Source organism: Myotis daubentonii, chromosome 2, assembly GCF_963259705.1.
Source record: "Myotis daubentonii chromosome 2, mMyoDau2.1, whole genome shotgun sequence".
Classification (NCBI taxonomy): domain Eukaryota; kingdom Metazoa; phylum Chordata; class Mammalia; order Chiroptera; family Vespertilionidae; genus Myotis; species Myotis daubentonii.
This window is the reverse complement of record NC_081841.1, coordinates 11,903,514-11,921,958: the sequence shown is the minus strand read 5'-3', so window position 1 is coordinate 11,921,958 and position 18,445 is coordinate 11,903,514. Positions and strand designations below refer to the sequence as shown.

At 40.6% G+C, this 18,445-nt stretch overlaps 2 protein-coding genes across 4 annotated transcripts in view; both read right to left on the bottom strand.

The window, feature by feature from the left end:
* Positions 1-1,189: 1,189 nt before the first annotated feature.
* Positions 1,190-11,742, bottom strand: MTERF2 (mitochondrial transcription termination factor 2). Its single transcript, XM_059681759.1, is given in 3 exon segments — positions 1,190-4,640; positions 4,643-5,562; positions 11,541-11,742. Coding segments are annotated over 2 exon segments (1,152 nt in total). The 5' UTR covers positions 5,505-5,562; positions 11,541-11,742; the 3' UTR covers positions 1,190-4,350.
* Positions 11,743-16,007: 4,265 nt separating this feature from the next.
* Positions 16,008-18,445, bottom strand: part of CRY1 (cryptochrome circadian regulator 1) — a 46,297-nt gene continuing 43,859 nt past the window's right edge. Inside the window, exons 11-13 of one of the 3 annotated variants that reach the window (XM_059681753.1) lie at positions 18,241-18,312; positions 17,605-17,704; positions 16,008-16,621 (exon numbers count right to left, since the gene is read on the bottom strand). In XM_059681753.1, coding sequence (XP_059537736.1) covers positions 16,555-16,621; positions 17,605-17,704; positions 18,241-18,312 — 239 coding nt within the window. In that variant the 3' untranslated portion in view covers positions 16,008-16,554. Of the gene's footprint in view, positions 16,622-17,604; positions 17,709-18,240; positions 18,313-18,445 lie in introns of all 3 variants that reach the window. The other 2 variants (XM_059681751.1, XM_059681752.1) reach the window with 2 other exon arrangements.

Here is an 18,445-nt window from a genome sequence, read left to right as displayed (position 1 = left end):
TCTGTAGGACTGCAGTTTAACAACCTCTGCTGGTGATTCCTATGCACTCTGAAATTTGGGAACTGATGAATTTACAAAGTAGTGAGCACTTCCCTCTGTCCTATGTAGCTGTGGAACCAACTTAGACATCTCACTGAACAGAAGTGACTCAAAGGGATGGGAACCAGTTAGAGGAAGGTAGAAAATGGATATATATTGGGCATCTACTTACCCACCGGGTGCTGTCCACACATTATCTGATTTAATCACTATGAGGGTATATCTTTATTCTCTTCGTATAAATATGGAACAGTCTTTCAATGTTAGTTCCTATATAATTTCTGAATTAGTGTAAGTCACTTCTCCAGTTTAGGTCCAGAAACAGAAATGGGGCCATCAGTAACAAGTCCTTAATTCTGCTGTCGGCATTCAGTGCTGCCTGTGCTAGATTTACCAGGCTGTCTAGCTTGAACTTCCTGGTGACCATATTTACTGTGGCAGCTAATTATATTTTGCCACAGAAATGAGTTTAGTGTAATTATATTCCACTAAATGACTTAAAGGAAATAATTGTTACTAGAGTCTCTTTTCACACAGGAAATAAAAATTGGACTCTAGTGCAGGGGTGGGCAAACTTTTTGACTCAAGGGCCACAATGGGTTCTTAAACTGGACCGGAGGGCCGGAACAAAAGCATAGATGGAGTGTTTGTGTGAACTAATATAAATTCAAAGTAAACATCATTACATAAAAGGATACGGTCTTTTTTTTTTTTAGTTATATTCATTTCAAACGGGCCAGATCCGGCCCGTGGGCCGTAGTTTGCCCACGGCTGCTCTAGTGTTTTATGTAAGAGTATCTCTCCCTGCTCTGTTGTTGATTTTGAATTATTTTAAATTTTACTCAGAAAGATCTGAATAAGAATGCAAGAATGGGAAAAGGCAGGTTCAAAGGTTTACAAAAGAAAATGTAACATTTAGTCAAAGGGAATATAAAGTCAATAAACTGGATTTTTAAAAAAATATATTTTTATTGATTTCAGAGAGGAAGGGAGAAGGAGGGAGAGAAACATCAATGATGAGAATCACTGACCGGCTGCCTCCTGCTGCTTCCTACATGGCCCCTACTGGGGATCAAGCCCGCAACCTGAGCATGTGCCCTTGACTGGAATTAAACCCGGGACCTTTCAGTCCACAGGCTGATACTCTATCCACTGAGCCAAACTGGCTAGGGCAATATACTGGATTTTTTTTTTTTTTAACCACAAATGTGGATTTTAACTTAATCTTTTCAGGTTAGAGTAAGTTACAAATGTATTTTAAAAACTGTATGTGTCACAAGTTCTCTACATGGGCCTGTGCCCCTAAAGTTTGCTGCTGTAATGACTAGACTAAATTAATGGCCGACAAAGCACACAGGGTCACTCAATTCTGACAAACTTTCTTATATACCCTCTTGTATGTTCACTTTACTACTCCTCCAGATGACTTTACCTCCTCCTTCCGACTCTCTTGCTATACATACTCCCATCTCCCATTCTACTGTCCTTCTCTGACAGCAACTCTCCTGCTTCTCATACCACCCACTCCATCAACTTGTCTACACCTGATGCCACACTCAGACCAGGACTAGTATCTGTGTGCTCATCCAAAGTCTGCCCACCTTCACTTCCTCAAGGATATGAAACCTACAGTTTTCCATCTCCAGCTCTCTTGGGTCATACCCATCAGCATGTACTAGTAAACAAATCTTAGTATTTGCTTTCTTTAAAGAAAAACTTCTTGAAAACAACTGCAGTTTCTTCCTCTTCATCTAGCCTTTCAACCTATTCCAGTTGCTTTCTTATCTTTCTCAGTCCACCAGAATCACTCCTGATAGGGCCAACTAATGATTTCCTATTTGCCAATTCTATTAGTCACTTGTCTGTATCTTAGTTGGCATGTCCATGGCATTCAATCTTATTGACCATGCCCTCTTTTCTTGGCAGACTTCCAGTGGTCAGCCCTTTCCAGGAATGGCCAGCTAGTGCTACAAATCTGCACTTTGTTTCTGGATAAGCTCATGGAGAGCCATAGCTTTACATTTCATAGATATGCAAATGACCCCTGGATCTCTATCTCCAGTCCTACCTTCTCACAATTCTGGACTTTAGCATTTGCCTCTTTGACATCTCTGCTCTGATATCTAGTAGACATCTCAAAAATTAACATCTAAAAGGTGACCACATAATATACAATGCATTTCAAACTGAGACAACAGACAAAGCACCACTGATAATTATGGTGGGACAACAAGCATCTAGTTTCTCCAAGGGTTTCCCATCACACTCAGAATGAGATTCTGCTCTTTAGATGGACGTAATACTCATCCTGCACCAGAGTACTCTCCTTGCCCTGCAACCTGCCCCCACTGTACTGCCATTCTTTTTCTTGAACATTCCCATGTGACTTTGGGTGAGTAACCCTCTGTGTGCCTGAGTCTTCTCATCTGTAGACCAGTAAACAATGGTAGCGAACTCCTAGTGTTGCAAAGCACAGTGTGCCTGGTACTTGGTGCTGCGTAGATGTCTTTCCTCTCCTAAGGAACTTAACAGAATCGGATAGTGAGGGCTACTTGCATTTGCTGAAGACATGGCCTGCATTTTTCATATTTTCCTTAAGAAAAGACCATTCACACATAGAGGTTTGACTATCAGAGTCAATAATTGTTTGGTTGTTACAAAGTTCAAACTCCACAGCTGAAAGTGGGCCAGTCTTTGGGTAATGTTTATCTTGGCAAGATTTAGAAAGAAAGGTGAACTGCTACTAAGTACCAACCATCACACACCTTCCCTTTTATAGGCAGACCAGGATTTTCAGAAAGTTCTTAAAAATGCTCCATGTACTTCAAATGTATATGAATTAGATCATTTCAAATTGAAGGCATTTTACAGAGTTTTCATAAAAATCCCTAAATTTGTTGGTACTCACTCTTTTGGCAGGTCAAGGAGGGGTGACTTCTTTCATGCCAACTCATAAGCAATCCTTTTTCTATTCACAAGGTTTGAAAAGAAGTCGGATCATAGTAAATCTGGGCTGTCACTTGGCAGCTGAGTGGCCTCTCTAAAGTTCAGTTTCCTCATCTGTAAAATGGGGAAAGTAATGAATGCACTTAAAAGCACTTCATGAGAGAGAGAAATGGTCAATTTTAAACAACGTGACCATACAAATAAGCTCTAATTGTGCTTTCTGGATGAGTAATACTTGGTTCTGAAAGATACTCATTCCAACCAGGAGATAAAATCAGCTTTCTCTAAAAAAATGTATTAGAAATCTGCTGATGTTTCACTTTAACACTAAGCTACAAAACTCAAGACCACAGTAGTGATGTTTCAGAGCTGGTGGTGAGAATGAAGGCTGGGTCTACATCCCAGATGAAATGTGCTAGATCAGTGGTTCTCAACCTTCCTAATGCTGCGACCCTTTAATACAGTTCCTCATGTTGTGGTGACCCCCAATTTCATTGTTACAAATTGAACATAATTAAAGCATAGTGATTAATCACAAAAATAATATGTAATTATATATGTGTTTTGCGATGGTCTTAGGCAACCTCTGTGAAAGGGTCGTTGGACCCCCAAAGGGGTCGCGACCCACAGGTTGAGAACCAGTGTGCTAGAGAAATAAAAAAATGACACTTGTTTCCCCGGCCGATCATGGTTTGACTCTCAAACAGGGCACATGCTCAGGTTGTAGGCTCGATCCCCAGTAGGGGGTGTGCAGGAGGCAGCTGATCAAGGATTCTCATCACTGATGTTTCTATCTCTTTCTCTCCCTTTCTCTGAAATCAATAAAAACAAATTTATTTTTTTTATTTTTTTTATTTTTATTTTTTTTAATATATTTTATTGATTTTTTACAGAGAGGAAGGGAGAGAGACAGAGAGCTAGAAACATCGATGATAGAGAAACATCGATCAGCTGCCTCCTGCACATCTCCTACTGGGGATGTGTCCGCAACCCAGGTACATGCCCTTGACCGGAATCGAACCTGGGACCTTCAGTCCGCAAGCCGACGCTCTATCCACTGAGCCAAACTGGTTTTGGCAATAAAAAATTTTTAAAAAATGACACTTGTCAGTTTCTTAGAAATGATTCACTTATATCACACTAATGTGCCATTGAATGGTACAAGATTTTTAAAAAAATAGCTTAAGATCAAAATTAGCAACTTTTATTTAAAATAAATGTAATTTATATTTTATAATATAGCATATGAGTTGGGGATTATTTACTTAGAGGTAAAATTCCTGGTGCCTGCAAACAGCCTGAATCCTGTGTCTTTGCTACTCAGTGTCACTGCATTGCCAGAAGGAAGCAGTATCAGCCAGTGAGTTACTCATCAACATGTAATGGTGCAACAGGGTTAAATAATGGCCTTCCTTTTTTGGCCTGGATTTTACCAAAGTTAGCCTCAAACTCTTTTTTCGTTCCATTTAGACTTGCTAGATGTCCATCCTTTACTCTGTAGCCTAAGGAATTCAGTTTCCTTATCCTATACTGCACTATCTGTGGTGTTAATTCCAGAACCATGGGCGTTTCTCTTATCTGAGCTATGGAAATTCCTTCTTTCAATAATCCCTGAATTCTCTCTTCCAAAATGGGAACAGAATAATATAAAAGGCAGGACATTTCAAAACTAACTGCTTCAGGTCATGGTCTGTGCATTTAAAAGCATTTTTAGAGAAGGAAATACTGTTCTGTATACTTCTTAGGCCAAGTTGAAAAAGAAACCCTTTCAGTTTGGACAGAAGCTGGAGAATTTCAGAGTCTGTGAAACCTTGCTCCTGGAGAAATTCCAGTGTTTCCTTTATAGCTGCAGAAGAATTTAACAAAATAAATGGGTTTTGGCTTAATAACTTCAGTAGCCAAACTTTCATGTTGGTCTCGGAGCTACCTAAATTTAGATAACTCTCCTGGAGAATCCTTATCACTTGCTTATTCTTCTCAACAGGATTATGAAAAATACTAGGTGCAGTTGTCAAAAACCTGCTAATGACCACATTTTTGAGTCCCAACTCTTGAAAGAACTGAACATTTAGTTTCCGGTTCTCCTGGTCTTTAACCGTAAAGAAAGATTCTGGAAACTGTTCTATTAACTTGACTAACTCTTCCTCATTTTTGCAGAGGGACTGCCAGAGTTCTCTCTGTGAGTTAACAGCGTTTGGACTGCAGACAATGGCTTCTGGGCAGCGTTCCAAAATACTGGCTACCACAGTCTCATTGGCACCTAGTTGCTGTAAAATATTTGCAATTTCTTCAACATAGGTTTCACCTTCCAAAAGGACCCATCCTTTTAATCTGCGTATTTTCCTGATGTCAACTGAAAATTTATGGAGCTTTTCCACTGTTCTTTGATTTTCTTTGTTAGGCTGACTGTTGGTTGTATAGGTGAAGCGAGCTAAAAAAGGTCTGTATTTGGGAGCTGATAGCATCTTTCTGAAAGAACACAGCCTGCAAGGCTGGGATCTCAGCAACTTCCACAACATGCCTGAAATCCACCAGCTAATCCCCACCGTCCAGTGATGCAGAATGTACTCAGGGTGCCTGTAAGAAAGAAATTACAGGATTTAACTATGGGTTGTTGCCTTGTAGAACACAAATCTGAGCTGTAAGCAGTAAGCATTGGAAATAACATGGATTTAAATTAGACAGGAAAACTACTCATGTGGAATATTAAATATATCCTCTTACATAATTTATAAAGTAATTATACTTATTCACAGCTTAGACATCTTATACTTTATAAATACATTGTCATTTGAGCTTTGCAGCAACCTTGTGAAGTAGTTATTTCTCTTTCACAGAGCAGTAGCCAGACCACAAAAAGTTCAAAGAATCACAGACCGACGTTATTTTGACACAACTTCCCCCTCCTACAACTCTGATATGTTTCTCTTTAGGAGACATACGTTACTTACTTACATACACACAGAGGTTCTTTGTTTTTGTTTTTAACGTTTTACATTTTCAAGATGATGTTTAGCAGAAGCAAATACTTATTAAGAATGGAGGTGGGTGGGGTGCCCTAGCCGGTTTGGCTCAGTGGATAGAGCGTCGGCCTGCGGACTGAAAGGTCCCAGGTTCGATTCCGGTCAAGGGCACATGCCTGGGTTGTAGGCTCGCTCCCCAGTTGGGGGTGTGCAGGAGGCAGCCAATCAATGATTCTCTCTCATCATTGATGTTTCTCTTTCTCTCCCTCTCCCTTCCTCTCTGAAATTAATAAAAATGTATTTTTTTTTAAAAAGGGGGGCGTCATCTCTAATTTTATATTTCAGAGTAAATATTTTTGCTAAATAACTATTACCCAAATAAGTCAGTTAATTTTTTATTTAAAATGAGTCAATAAATGTATGCTTGTTCCATGAGAATTACGTGAAAATTTCTTTTTTTTTTTTAATATATTTTATTGATTTTTTACAGAGAGGAAGGGAGAGAGATAGAGAGTTAGAAACATCGATCAGCTGCCTCCTGCACATCTCCCACCGGGGATGTGCCCGCAACCCAGGTACATGCCCTTGACCGGAATCGAACCTGGGACCCTTGAGTCCGCAGGCCGACGCTCTATCCACTGAGCCAAACCAGTTTCGGCTGAAAATTTCTTTATAAATGCAGAATTAAATTAAGTCTTAGCCAGGTACAATGAGAGAGATGTGTGCCCCAGTGGAGCCACGCGAGTGGCATGTCAGCTGTGGAATGGGGACCATACGTTATAACATCTAACCAGCTGTCCCCACTTGACAGCTTTAGCTACCTAGAGACGCTATACTGTGCCCGATGCATTGTAGCCTTTGCACTATTTTCTCATATTTCTGGTAATGAAAACATGCCTAGTTTTTGTTTTAACTTTTGGTACCTGCGATTGAAGTGTCTTGGCTCTACCACAAAAGTATAGTGCTGCTATTTGGATAGTTAACAGCATTTCCTTAGTATTTGTAGGTTTGAAGGAAAACGGGGGGGGGGGGGGGGGAGCCACTTCCAATCCCTGCCTTTAATAATGCCTTTGCCACATATGCCAAGGACTCCTCCCTTTCAAGTCCTACTACTCCAAATAAATTATTATTCTCTAAGGAAAAATAACAGAGAATAATGCTCTCATTTTTGGTTTACTTTTGGTAAAATAGCTCAGTTAGTGCCTATGATGTCGAAAGTAATTGTAGGCATAGCTTCTGTTTTACTTCTAGTAGTTCAACCAGAGTTTTCTTAAGACGATTCCTAATACCAGTTTCCTTAAATAACTCTCAAATAGCCAACATATAAATAATATTTTTTAAATTTCTGAGAAGACCAAGGATTTTAACAGCACGGAGGTACATCTAGGCTGGAGTCCCACACCCCACTGTCCTGGAATCCCAAAACCTCGAGCCTCACATCTGTACCACCAGCTGGAAGGAGTGTGGCTCTGCAGCCAAACTCACACCCTGCTCTGGCTCTAATTTATGGGATCATCTTGGGAAAATTACTTAACCTCATATTAAACAAGTAGTGATTAGAATACAGCCTCACAGTAAAAGTTCAATAAGATTAAAATAACAATAGCATCACCTGTGTAGCAGAACAACAGGTAAACCTTATAGGAATATTGCAAGGGTTAAAATGCACGTCAAGTGCTTTGTGCGCAGCCTGGTATGTTATCAGCGCTCAATAAATGGAAGCCATGACTAGGAAACATGGAGCTAAAATGTTTGTAGTAATGTGACTTTAAACTGTATTTTAGACAGAAGTACATTATTTACAAAGAATAACTGAAAATTGTGAAAACTGTATTGTAAATGCTTTTATAAGCAAGTAACTGCTTATGAAGGTAATACAGTCTCACTATAGAGAATCTGCCAAATTCTGAAAAGTATAAGGAAATGGAAAAAATCTTTCATAATCCCATCACCTATAGACAACTATTCATATTTTGACATGTAAGTCGTTTTATTCTATGCTTCTTGCCCCCTTTATTATAATTTTTAAATACTTAAATCTGCTTTATACATGACAGTTAGGTTCTAAACTCAGACTATCAAGTGAAAATTGCAGAAACTCAAAATTTTCCTTGAAAATCTCCTAAGCAGGCACCACACTGGATACCAACATACCATCTTCTGTAAGCCCTGCACCAGGGGTTCCTCCAGGCCTGGAACAGATCCCAGTGTTTGGCTTAGCACCAGATGAAGTAGTTGGCTTACTCTGGAGTTACATTATAAAAAGTGACAGATCATTAAATATTAGAACTACACTGACCACAGCATGACGCTCTTGCCCAGGGAGGCTAAGGGAAGAGCGGGCTGCCTCCCATTGCCTGCTTACTCCAGAGTGAACTATCATGTGTTCAGGTGAGTTGTCTGAACAATTAAAGCTGTCTGTCTTGCTCTAGCTGTTTCTCTCTCTGATGAACAAACATAGTTGACTACAAAAGTGGAAAGCACAAATGTGGCTCCTCTACAATCAATACACATTGTACAGGGGTGGGCAAAAGGAAGTTTACAGTTGTAGTACTAACAAAATCCTATATAATAAAAGCCTAATATGCAAATTGTCCCCTCGACCGGGAGTTCCACCACTCACTATAATGTGTGCTGACTACCAGGGGGCAGTATGGAACATGGTGTCAGCAACGCAGCACTGTCAGCGGGCGGCAGTGGAGGTGCTGTCAGCCCCGATGGGCCCCGATGAGAGCAGGACCTCGGTGGGATGGTGGAGCAGGTGAGCGGGTGGTGCCAGGCCAAGGTGGGTGTGAGCAGGGGCCTGATCGATCTGTGGATGACCCTGCAGATGGCAGGGGTGGGGGGTAGCCCCGCCTGACTCCCAGGCACTAAGGGAGCTGGGTGGGGTGGGGGAGGGCCTGGCCCCGATCGATGATCCCACAGGTGGGATGGTGGAGCAGGTGAGGGGGCAGCACCAGGCCAAGGTGGGGTGCCAGGCTGGGCCGTGAGGCTGGGAGCGTGAGCTGGGGACCAATCTCCACAGGCCACCCCAAGGAACCCCACCCGTGCAGGAATTCATGCATCGGGCCTCTAGTAATAAATAAAAATACAAGAATAAACTCTGTTTTGTGTACTCACAACTGTAAACCTACTTTTGCCTACCCTCCTATATGTATTTTATTCTTTAATCTACTATATATACCTTGGCATCAAAAGTGCTCTAAATGTTTTAAATGAGTGCATGATATATGTGATGGATATACTCCCTTTTTGTAATTTATTTCCTAGTATTGAGCAGTTGGGCTATTTGTAATTTTTTGTTATATGCTAAATATCTGCTGCACATTTCATATTTTTCCCTTTAGGATGAACTTCTAGGAGAATTACTGAAGAGATGTGTGAAGTTCAGTTGTTAATTTACTACCCAGAAAAACTATCCCAACCTATATTCTCATAAGCAGTATGAGTGATTCCCTCATCAGTTATAAATTTAATATGTGAAAATGAATACAACACTAATTTAACTTCATTTATTATTAGTGAGGCTGAACTTTTCTTAAATTATGTTGACCATCTGTGTTCCCTTTGAACTATTCCTGCCGTTTGCCTTTTTTATCAGTGGCATTAAGCAAATTCACAATGTTGCACAACCACTACTACTACTTCCAGAACTTTTTCATCACCCCAGGCACAAACTCTGTACCCATTAAACAATAATTCCACATTCCTGCCCTAACCAGTTTGGCTCAGTGGATAGAGCGTCGGCCTGCGGACTGAAGGGTCCCGAGTTCGATTCTGGTCAAGGGTATGTACCTTGGTTGTGGGCACATTCCCAGTGGGGGGCGTGCAGGAGGCAGTTGATCGATGTTTCTCTCTCATCGGTGTTTCTAACTATCCCTCTCCCTTCCTCTCTGTAAAAAATCAATAAAATATATTTAAAAAAAAAATAATTCCACATTCCTCTCACCACTCAGCCCCTGGTAATTTCTATTCTACTTTCTGTTTCTATGACTTTGTCAGTGGGATCATACATTTGTCTTGTTGTGTCTGGCTTATTTCGCTTAGCATGGCTTCCCAGTCCATGCACAGTATAGCATGAGTCATCAAAATAGATGAAGCCTCCTGTCCCCATTATAGGCTCTCTTGAAACTATGGGTGGTTCCTCGGTGCCACTTGTCATAGCTGCAGTTGTTCATGTGTTATTTCTGTTTCACCCTGCATGAGGCAGAGACTGGCCACCATGTTCCATGAATTGCTTCCCTACCCTCCACCCATTGGGCTGACACAGGTGAGTCTAGGAGGCATTCCTAGTCAGGTGATCTTTGTGTGTGCTCCTCCATAGGAACCAACTCTTGATCCTATTGTAGCAATCACTACATTCCTATAGGTTTGTTATTCATTCAATCAGAAGTATTTTGGCTTTAAGTTCACACAATGTGCCAGGCATTATGCTAATATTAGCTCTTCTGCTAAAATGTTTCTTCATACCTCTGGATCACAGACCCACCAGAGAACCTGATGAGAGCCACGGACTGTCTTTGAAAAAAAACAAACAAAAACCCCCCCCACAAAACACAAAAAACAACAAAACAAAACAAAAACCAGTACTTGTTTTGCAAAAGATTTTAGCAGGATTAATTTAAGCAGGATTCAGACCCTGCAGTCCAACTATGAACAACCTGCATGAGATTGCAAGCACGGGGAGGGCAGGGTCTGATGCTCTTCTGCTTTATCTTTGTAACAAGCAAAGAACTTGGTCCACAGAGAAATAGAATCAGTGTTTGTTAACTGAAACTGAATGAACAAACCAAGCTCATCCATGAAGCAACCTAACCTAACCTAGTGGCTAAAACTGTGGGCTGCCTGGGCTTAATTCCTGGGCAGGTTGTATTGTGACTTGAGGAAGTCATTTCACCTCTCTGCCTCAGTTTGACCATCAAGAAAATGGGGACACTACATCCTGGGTGATTGTGAAGATGAAATGAGTTAGTAACAAAAACCAAGAGTATTCAGAAAACTCATTAAATCATACAACCCATTTTAAAGATGAGAAAACAGATAAAGTAGCAGGAAAAGTAACCCGTCCAAGGTTGCTCGGCTAATAAAGGGCAGACCTTGTATTCAAACCCAATAGAGGCCAGCCCTTAGCGCTGTGCCCTACACATAATGACGCTCTTGGTAAATGTTTGTCAAAACACAACGCGAGCTATTCTCTGAAACTTCATGTTTCCTAGACACGTTTGAGGAGTGAAGTCCACTTCTATAATACGCATCCTTTTCCCATACGGGCCACTCTATAATCGGTAATCTCAATTCAGTTCTTTTATAACGTGTACGAACTTCTGAGATTCAAATAAGCCCCAGTGGGTATAACAGCAAGGAAACCCGAAGGCCCAAGGAAGAGAGAGAGTCTTGGGGAGCGATCGAAAGCCACACACCCATCTAGTGCGGCCTGCGCTTCTCCAGAGAAACTTCCGACCCGCGGCGCCCAGGCGTCCGCCCAGGCCAGGCAGGCGCAGCTGAGCGGCGGGCGGCCCCGGAACCCCCGCCTCACAGCCACGGCCAGGCCGGGGCGACTACCCCCAGGGGCGGAGAAAGGGCGCGACTCACCTGTAGGCGTCCGCTCCTTGCCAGGCGCAGTGGGTCACGGGCCGCCGGCTCCGTCCGCCCTCCCTCGCCAGGCCGACGATTCCGGTGGCCGGTAGTCTGTCCGAGGACCAGGAACCAGGCCCGGGGCCTGGAGCGACTTGTGAATTTCCCTCAGCCGCGCCAACTAGGTCACCTGTCTTTACCGGCAGCCAATCAGAACACGGGAGACCCATGAGCCCGCAGATTCACGCCCCCAGCGCAATCAATCAGGGCGCAACGCAGGCCACGTGACCCTCCAGACGCCCATTGTTGGCGCAAGGCAGGTTGGGGCTAGGGGCGGGGCCGGCGGTAGGGGCGGGGCCGGCGGTAGGGGCGGGGCCGGCGGTAGGGGCGGGTTGGCGTGGGAATCACCTTTTCAGGGAACTGAGCCGGGTGCAGGCAAATTATTGCCTCTGGCACTTTCACACCCTTTCCTTGCCAGCAATTTATAAAAGTTGCGAGTTTCGGTTATTTGGTCCCTTGGGGAATGTCACTAACCCGTAAGAAAAAATGTAGAATTAACTCAGAAACCACTGTATATTTAAGCTAGCGCCATTCAGAATTCCCAAAAGAACAAAGAACTAATGTACAAAAGCCCCAAATCTCTTTGGAACATATGGAGCCTTTCTACTACCCACTGACTGTTCCAGTCCTCCACCCAGCAGTCAGAGGTGTCTGATTCATCTTTTTTTTTTTTTTTTAAATATATTTTATTGATTTTTTACAGAGAAGAAGGGAGAGGGACAGAGAGTTAGAAACATCAATGAGATCGATCGATCAGCTGCCTCCTGCACACCCCCCACTGGGGATGTGCCCACAATCAAGGTACATGCCCTTGACTGGAATCGAACCTGGGACCCTTGAGTCCACAGGCTGATGCTCTATCTGTTAAGCCAAACCGGTTCGGCTGATTCATCTTTAAAAACCTCCCTCCTGCCATTTTCACCTAAATACTTGCCTTTTCTGTTAACTGCCAAGTGGTTTACATTCCAATGACTACTTGTGATGCCAATTTAATAAATTTCTCCTTAAAAAATGTCTGTTTCATTTACTCTCTCGTTTATCCATTCAATCAACAAATATTTATGGCATGCCTATTAAGTGTCAAACATGGGAAACAGCAATGAGAAGACAGACATTAGTGGACAGGACAAAGGGGAATAAAGCACATTTTCTGTTCTGGGAGTTTACATTCTAGTGGAGGACAAAGACATTAACAACCGACAACATGATTAATCGCAACTACAGTTAATGTTTCCAAGGACAGGATGCCCTGACCTTGCCTAGTTGTCCTATGCTGGTGTGGGGGAGTTGGAGTCAGGAAAGCTGTCAGATTTTCCTAGTGTTTCCATAGCACACTGTGCACAGTTCTAACACAGCCTTAACATACAGCACTGCAATTCTTCTACACTGCCCTCTCACCCTGTGGAGTAAACTCCCTGTGTGTACTGATGAATTTACTTTCCTATGAATAATGCTTGGCACATGGTAGGGACTCAGGAAATTTGAACTAAATCTCTGAGGCTAGCCTTAGTACCCAATCTGTGCTCAATAGGCTTTGCTGAGAGGGACTGATGTTTGACTTTAATGCCAGAGAGTAGCAGCAAGAATCCTGACTCTTTGTCTCAAGATCGACTTTGATCTCCAGGATATTCTTGAATGAACTGTTTTTTTGTATACTATAAGGTAGGGGAGTGCTTGTCCTGCAACCCTTTTCCCTTTAAGTTACCCTTATAAAAAAAAACACAAAAAACCTTATTATGTGTGGTTTTATTGAACTCTTTTTTCTCAAATACAGGGACTTGGTGTCCAGACTAACCAAAGTATTTCACATGCACTTAGGAAAAGGGAATCAGAGTAGGATAGAGAGAAGAATAAGAAGTTAAGGAATGTAAACTCAGGCCTTAGAACTGTATGGTCAGGAGGGAGGGAACAGAGATATCCACGACAGTGCTAGCAGCTTGTACCAGGGCTCCACATAACTATGTGAGGAATGATAATATGCATAACCTGCGAATTGTAATCAAAACTTCAAACTGACCAACTCAACTATGCCAACTGTATTAAATGTTACCTAAAGCTTTTCCATCCTAAATATTTAAATTGTGCCTTTCTAGGGCCATAAAAATCAGAAAAGAACAACAAACTTTGGATGGAGAAATGGGAGAAAGCACCTAGTATTATGTATATACTATATACTAAAAGGGTAATATGCAAATTGACCCCAATGCAGTGATGGCGAACCTTTTGAGCTCGGTATGACAGCATTTTGAAAAACCCTAACTTAACTCTGGTGCCGTGTCACATATAGAAATTTTTTGATATTTACAACCATAGTAAAACAAAGACTTATATTTAAAGTGAGTTCACGTGTCACCTCTGACACGCGTGTCATAGGTTCGCCATCACTGCCCTAATGGCAGCACGATCAGGAACGACCAGTCACTATGAAGCGCACTGACCACCAGGGGGCAGACGCTCAATGCAGCTGCCCCCTGGTGGTCAGTGCACTCCCACAGGGGGAGCTCCCTCAGCCACAAGCTGGGCTGACAGCTGTGAACGCAATGGCAGTGGCAGGAGCCTCTCCCGCCTCCTCCTTAGCACTAAGCCGTCAGTCGGACATCCCCTGAGAGTTCACAGGCTGCCAGAGGGATATCTGACTGCCAGCTTAGGCCCAATACCCCTTAGGGGTCCCAGACTGTGAGAGGGCGCAGGCCAGGCTGAGGGTCCCTCCCCCGAGTGCATGAACTTTCGTGCACCAGGCCTCTAGTTATCTATAAAAAAATCACAAACATGTTTGAAATTGTGGGAAAATCCTGAAGCTTCTAGTAAGAGATGCATTAAAAAATGATACTGCTATCAACCTTTTATATCCCAAATTTATTAATTTGTTTTAAGTGAATGTGAAAAATATAAGGACCTTGCACTGCCTCATTCAAAAGCTTGGTTCTCTCAACTCAATTTTTCCAGGTTGCCAGCACAGTTTTTTGGTAGTAAGAATTCAAGAATATTTTCTGAATGAGTAAAAGGTCTTGAATCCCTCAACCACCATGGATAGGGTTTTTAGAACACTAATCCTTCTAGTGAGGGGAGAACACTGAATTCAAACATAGTGTACCTACTCATTTGGAGCACATTTATTGATACTTCTCTTTTCCTTTCAGTCATTCTTGTTAGTCACAATTTAGACCAAACTAAAAAAGCTTTAAAAAAACCCCCACCAAACCCTAAAAAATAAATCCCCCTACATATCAGTGGCTTTGTTGAAATAGTGTTCTTTTATTGAAATACTTATTCACCTTAAAACTGAATCTTTTATTCCTCTGGATGGTGATGGCAAATCCCAGGCCTATGAATTTTTTCAGTTCTGTACAGTGCAATCAGGTCCAAAGAGGATGGTGTGAAGTATAGGTATTATGAGAATCAATTAAAATATTACTCCTTCTTAACAATGGTGACAGAAGATAGAGTGTACATTTTTTTTCTTTTCTCAGTAACAGAATTTATTGATCAGTATTAATTCATTATCTAGGATACTGTTAAAATGAATATCATCTAAAATGTATTGTTTCTGGACTTTTGACTCAAATTTATCCTCAGTAAACTTTAAATATTATCATCACACTAAACATCTATCATTACCTAAAGTTACGAAAAGAAAAAAAAAAATCTACTTGGCAAGAATTAGCCTACTAGAGACAGGAAAAGGATAATAATAGCAATAGTGGCAGCTGATCAGAGCTGCAGCATACAGTGACACAGACCATGCATGGCACAGCACAGTCCAGTGAGCTACGCAGCATGGCAGCCCTGGAGCTAACAATTATCTAGATATCCTACTATATGCCAGGCACTGTGATGAACAATTCATACTCAGTATGAAGCAGATACTATTCTCATTCCCATTTTATAGACAAAAAAAAAAAAAAAAAGAAAGCACAGAAAGTTAATAATTTGCCCAAGATCTCAAAGCTAATAAGTGGCATTTGACTCCAGAGCCCACATTCTTAATCTGTTATCCTGTACTAACTTGCAGTTACAATCCCCATTACTTGAAAAAACTCTCTTTGGTTTTACATCTTTCTTGCAGATAACTTTATTTTTTTTAAAATGTTAAAGTATTTGGAAGACAATATTCTTATTTGGAATAATTTTGAAAAATCCTATTTTACTAAATACATGGGTGGACAAAAGTAGGTTTATAGTTGTTTGTATGGAAAAGAAAACAATAATTAATAATAATACAAAAATAAACTCATGTTTCATGTATTCACAACTATAAACCTACTTTTGCCCACCCCTGTAAATGGTGGCTATTCAGAATGGTGACATGTGGTTTATAGACTCTCTTTAATTTGTAATCACATCTCACAAACCAATGTTCTCCCCCTTTCCCAAAACAAACAAACAAGTAAAAAAAGAAGAAAAACGACCACCAAATACACAAAATTCCATATATGCATATACTTTAATAACAAAGGTCACTTTAACTGTAAATGAACAAAGAAAGGGAAACAGAGAACTTAACACATGATACTTGCACAAGTTTGGTCAAACAGGCATACATGAAGCTTTAAAACATTGACTGTCTAGGTTAACAGAGGCTATAAACTACCAATTCTGATTACACACATTTCCTAAAACATTATTATCAAAGAGTGCAAAGTTAGAGCAAACAATGTCAAGAAAATTTTAACAAAGTCTTTTAAGAAAGTCTAAAAACCTCCTATTTTCCCACATTGACAATCAAAACTTTGATTTTGTTTTTATTATCAGAATATCAGTTTGCCACTTTAACTTTTACCATACATGAAAAATTATCAAAAATATATTGATGGGTCTATACTAATTGTGCTATTTATATTTACATTAAGCAAATTCTTTTACCAAGTTCTTTATATACAAATTACCATGTGTCCTATCTGAAATTCATTGAAAAGTTAAAAACCGCAGAAGTATCATTAGAAATAACTGCTTTCCATCAATGAAGAACATTTTAACTGAAAAAAAGTATTGAACTCCCCATCAATTTCAGCTGGAACAGCATTCCTCCTGAACGTTTTCTGTGATTTAAGGGGGGGAAAAAACTGGGTAAAGCTTACTTGAAAGGAATTAAATGACAAAAATTTGATGAGTATTTACTGATCTTATTTTCAAGAAATTTACAGATTAATTAAGTTGGCAATAAAAAACAATAATAATTTTAAAAATTTAGATAGTTTAAGATAACTGAAAAAACAAACGTCTTCAAAAACTGTCAAATGCACTATAAATACTTTCAGCTTGGCCGCTGTGTCTCAGGGGTTGAGTGACGACTTATGAACTAGGAGGTCGCGGTTTGATTCCTGGTCAGGGCACATGCCCAGGTTGCGGGCTCAATCCCTAGTGGGGACATGCAGGAGGCAGCCGCTCAATGATTCTCTCATCATTGATGTTTCTATCTCTCTCTCCATCTCCCTTCCTCTCTGAAATCAATAAAAATATTTAAAAAATACTTTTCATATAAATTTAAATCACAAAATAGTATCCCATAGCTAAGTGAATTAAATACGGGCATGGCATCCAAAAAAGGCCAACATTAAAAAAAAACTTTAAACTATTTCCAAACTGGAAAGAATTTAGATTTTAAAGTATCACAACAGGTAAAAGAAATTTATAAAGACTTAAGAGGCAAAGATTTGGGGAAAGATTCATAAAGGGACTATATTGATACCACTAAAGTTAAAAAGTCACTTTAATTGTTTTAGATTTGTCACATAGGAAGGAAATGAATAAGATGCCTTTCTGAGAAAAAAAACAAGCACAAATTTATAAGCTTTTCACATTTAAATATCATTGATTGAGATGACCAGAAAACTGAGTACAGCACTTTGTTCAGTGCAGACACATTTCTCTTATCTAAGAACTAATTGGTTTTGTAACGATCACTGAAAAATGTATGCCTTTCTGGTCTGAAAATAGAGGTTAGCTCCATTTTGGAAATTATCTCAATTTATATTGATTACACAGTCCACTAAAGCAAGAAATAAGGCTATAAAATATTTACCTAATTAGTGCTCTGTCGCTGGACTTTACGACCAATACTCTGTGTGTCTTCCTCCTGACTAGGACGTTTCCCACTGCTGAGACCAGTGCCCATGGAGCTTCTTCCTACACATTTAAAAAAATATACATTTAAAATAGGAAAGGTAAAGAGACACAACAATATGCTCAAATGCTTTATTCTTTTTTTTTTTTAAATCCTCATCCAAGGATAATCTCCATTGATTTTATAATATATTTTATTGATTTTTTTTTACAGAGAGGAAGGGAGAGGGATAGAGAGTTAGAAACATCGATGAGAGAGAAACATTGATCAGCTGCCTCCTGCACACCCCCTACTGGGGATGTGCCCGCAACCAAGGTACATGCTCTTGACCGGGATCGAACCTGGGACCTTTCAGTCCGCAGGCCGACGCTCTATCCACTGAGCCAAACCAGTTAGGGCCTCCATTGATTTTAGAGAGAAAGGGAGGGAGAGAAACATTGGTCCGCTGCCTCCCATACCTCCCATATGTGCGACAAGGGATCGAACCCACAACCTAAGTATGTGCCTTGATGAGGAATCAAACCTGAAACCTTTTTGGTTGACTCTCATCAACCAACTAAGCCACCGGGCTGGGCTCAAACACTTTATTCTTACCTTGCTTTAATAGATGAGTTTGCTGACTGTCTCCAAGAGCATAATGTAAAATACCACTCCCTTGAGTATAACCTGTTAGTATTTAAAGCACAGTAAAATTACTTAAATTCAAGTAGTATATATTGACTATAAATTAATTAACTTTATGCTATTTTTTGTTAGAACCTTTGAAAATTGACATAATTATTCAAATTGCAAATGAATA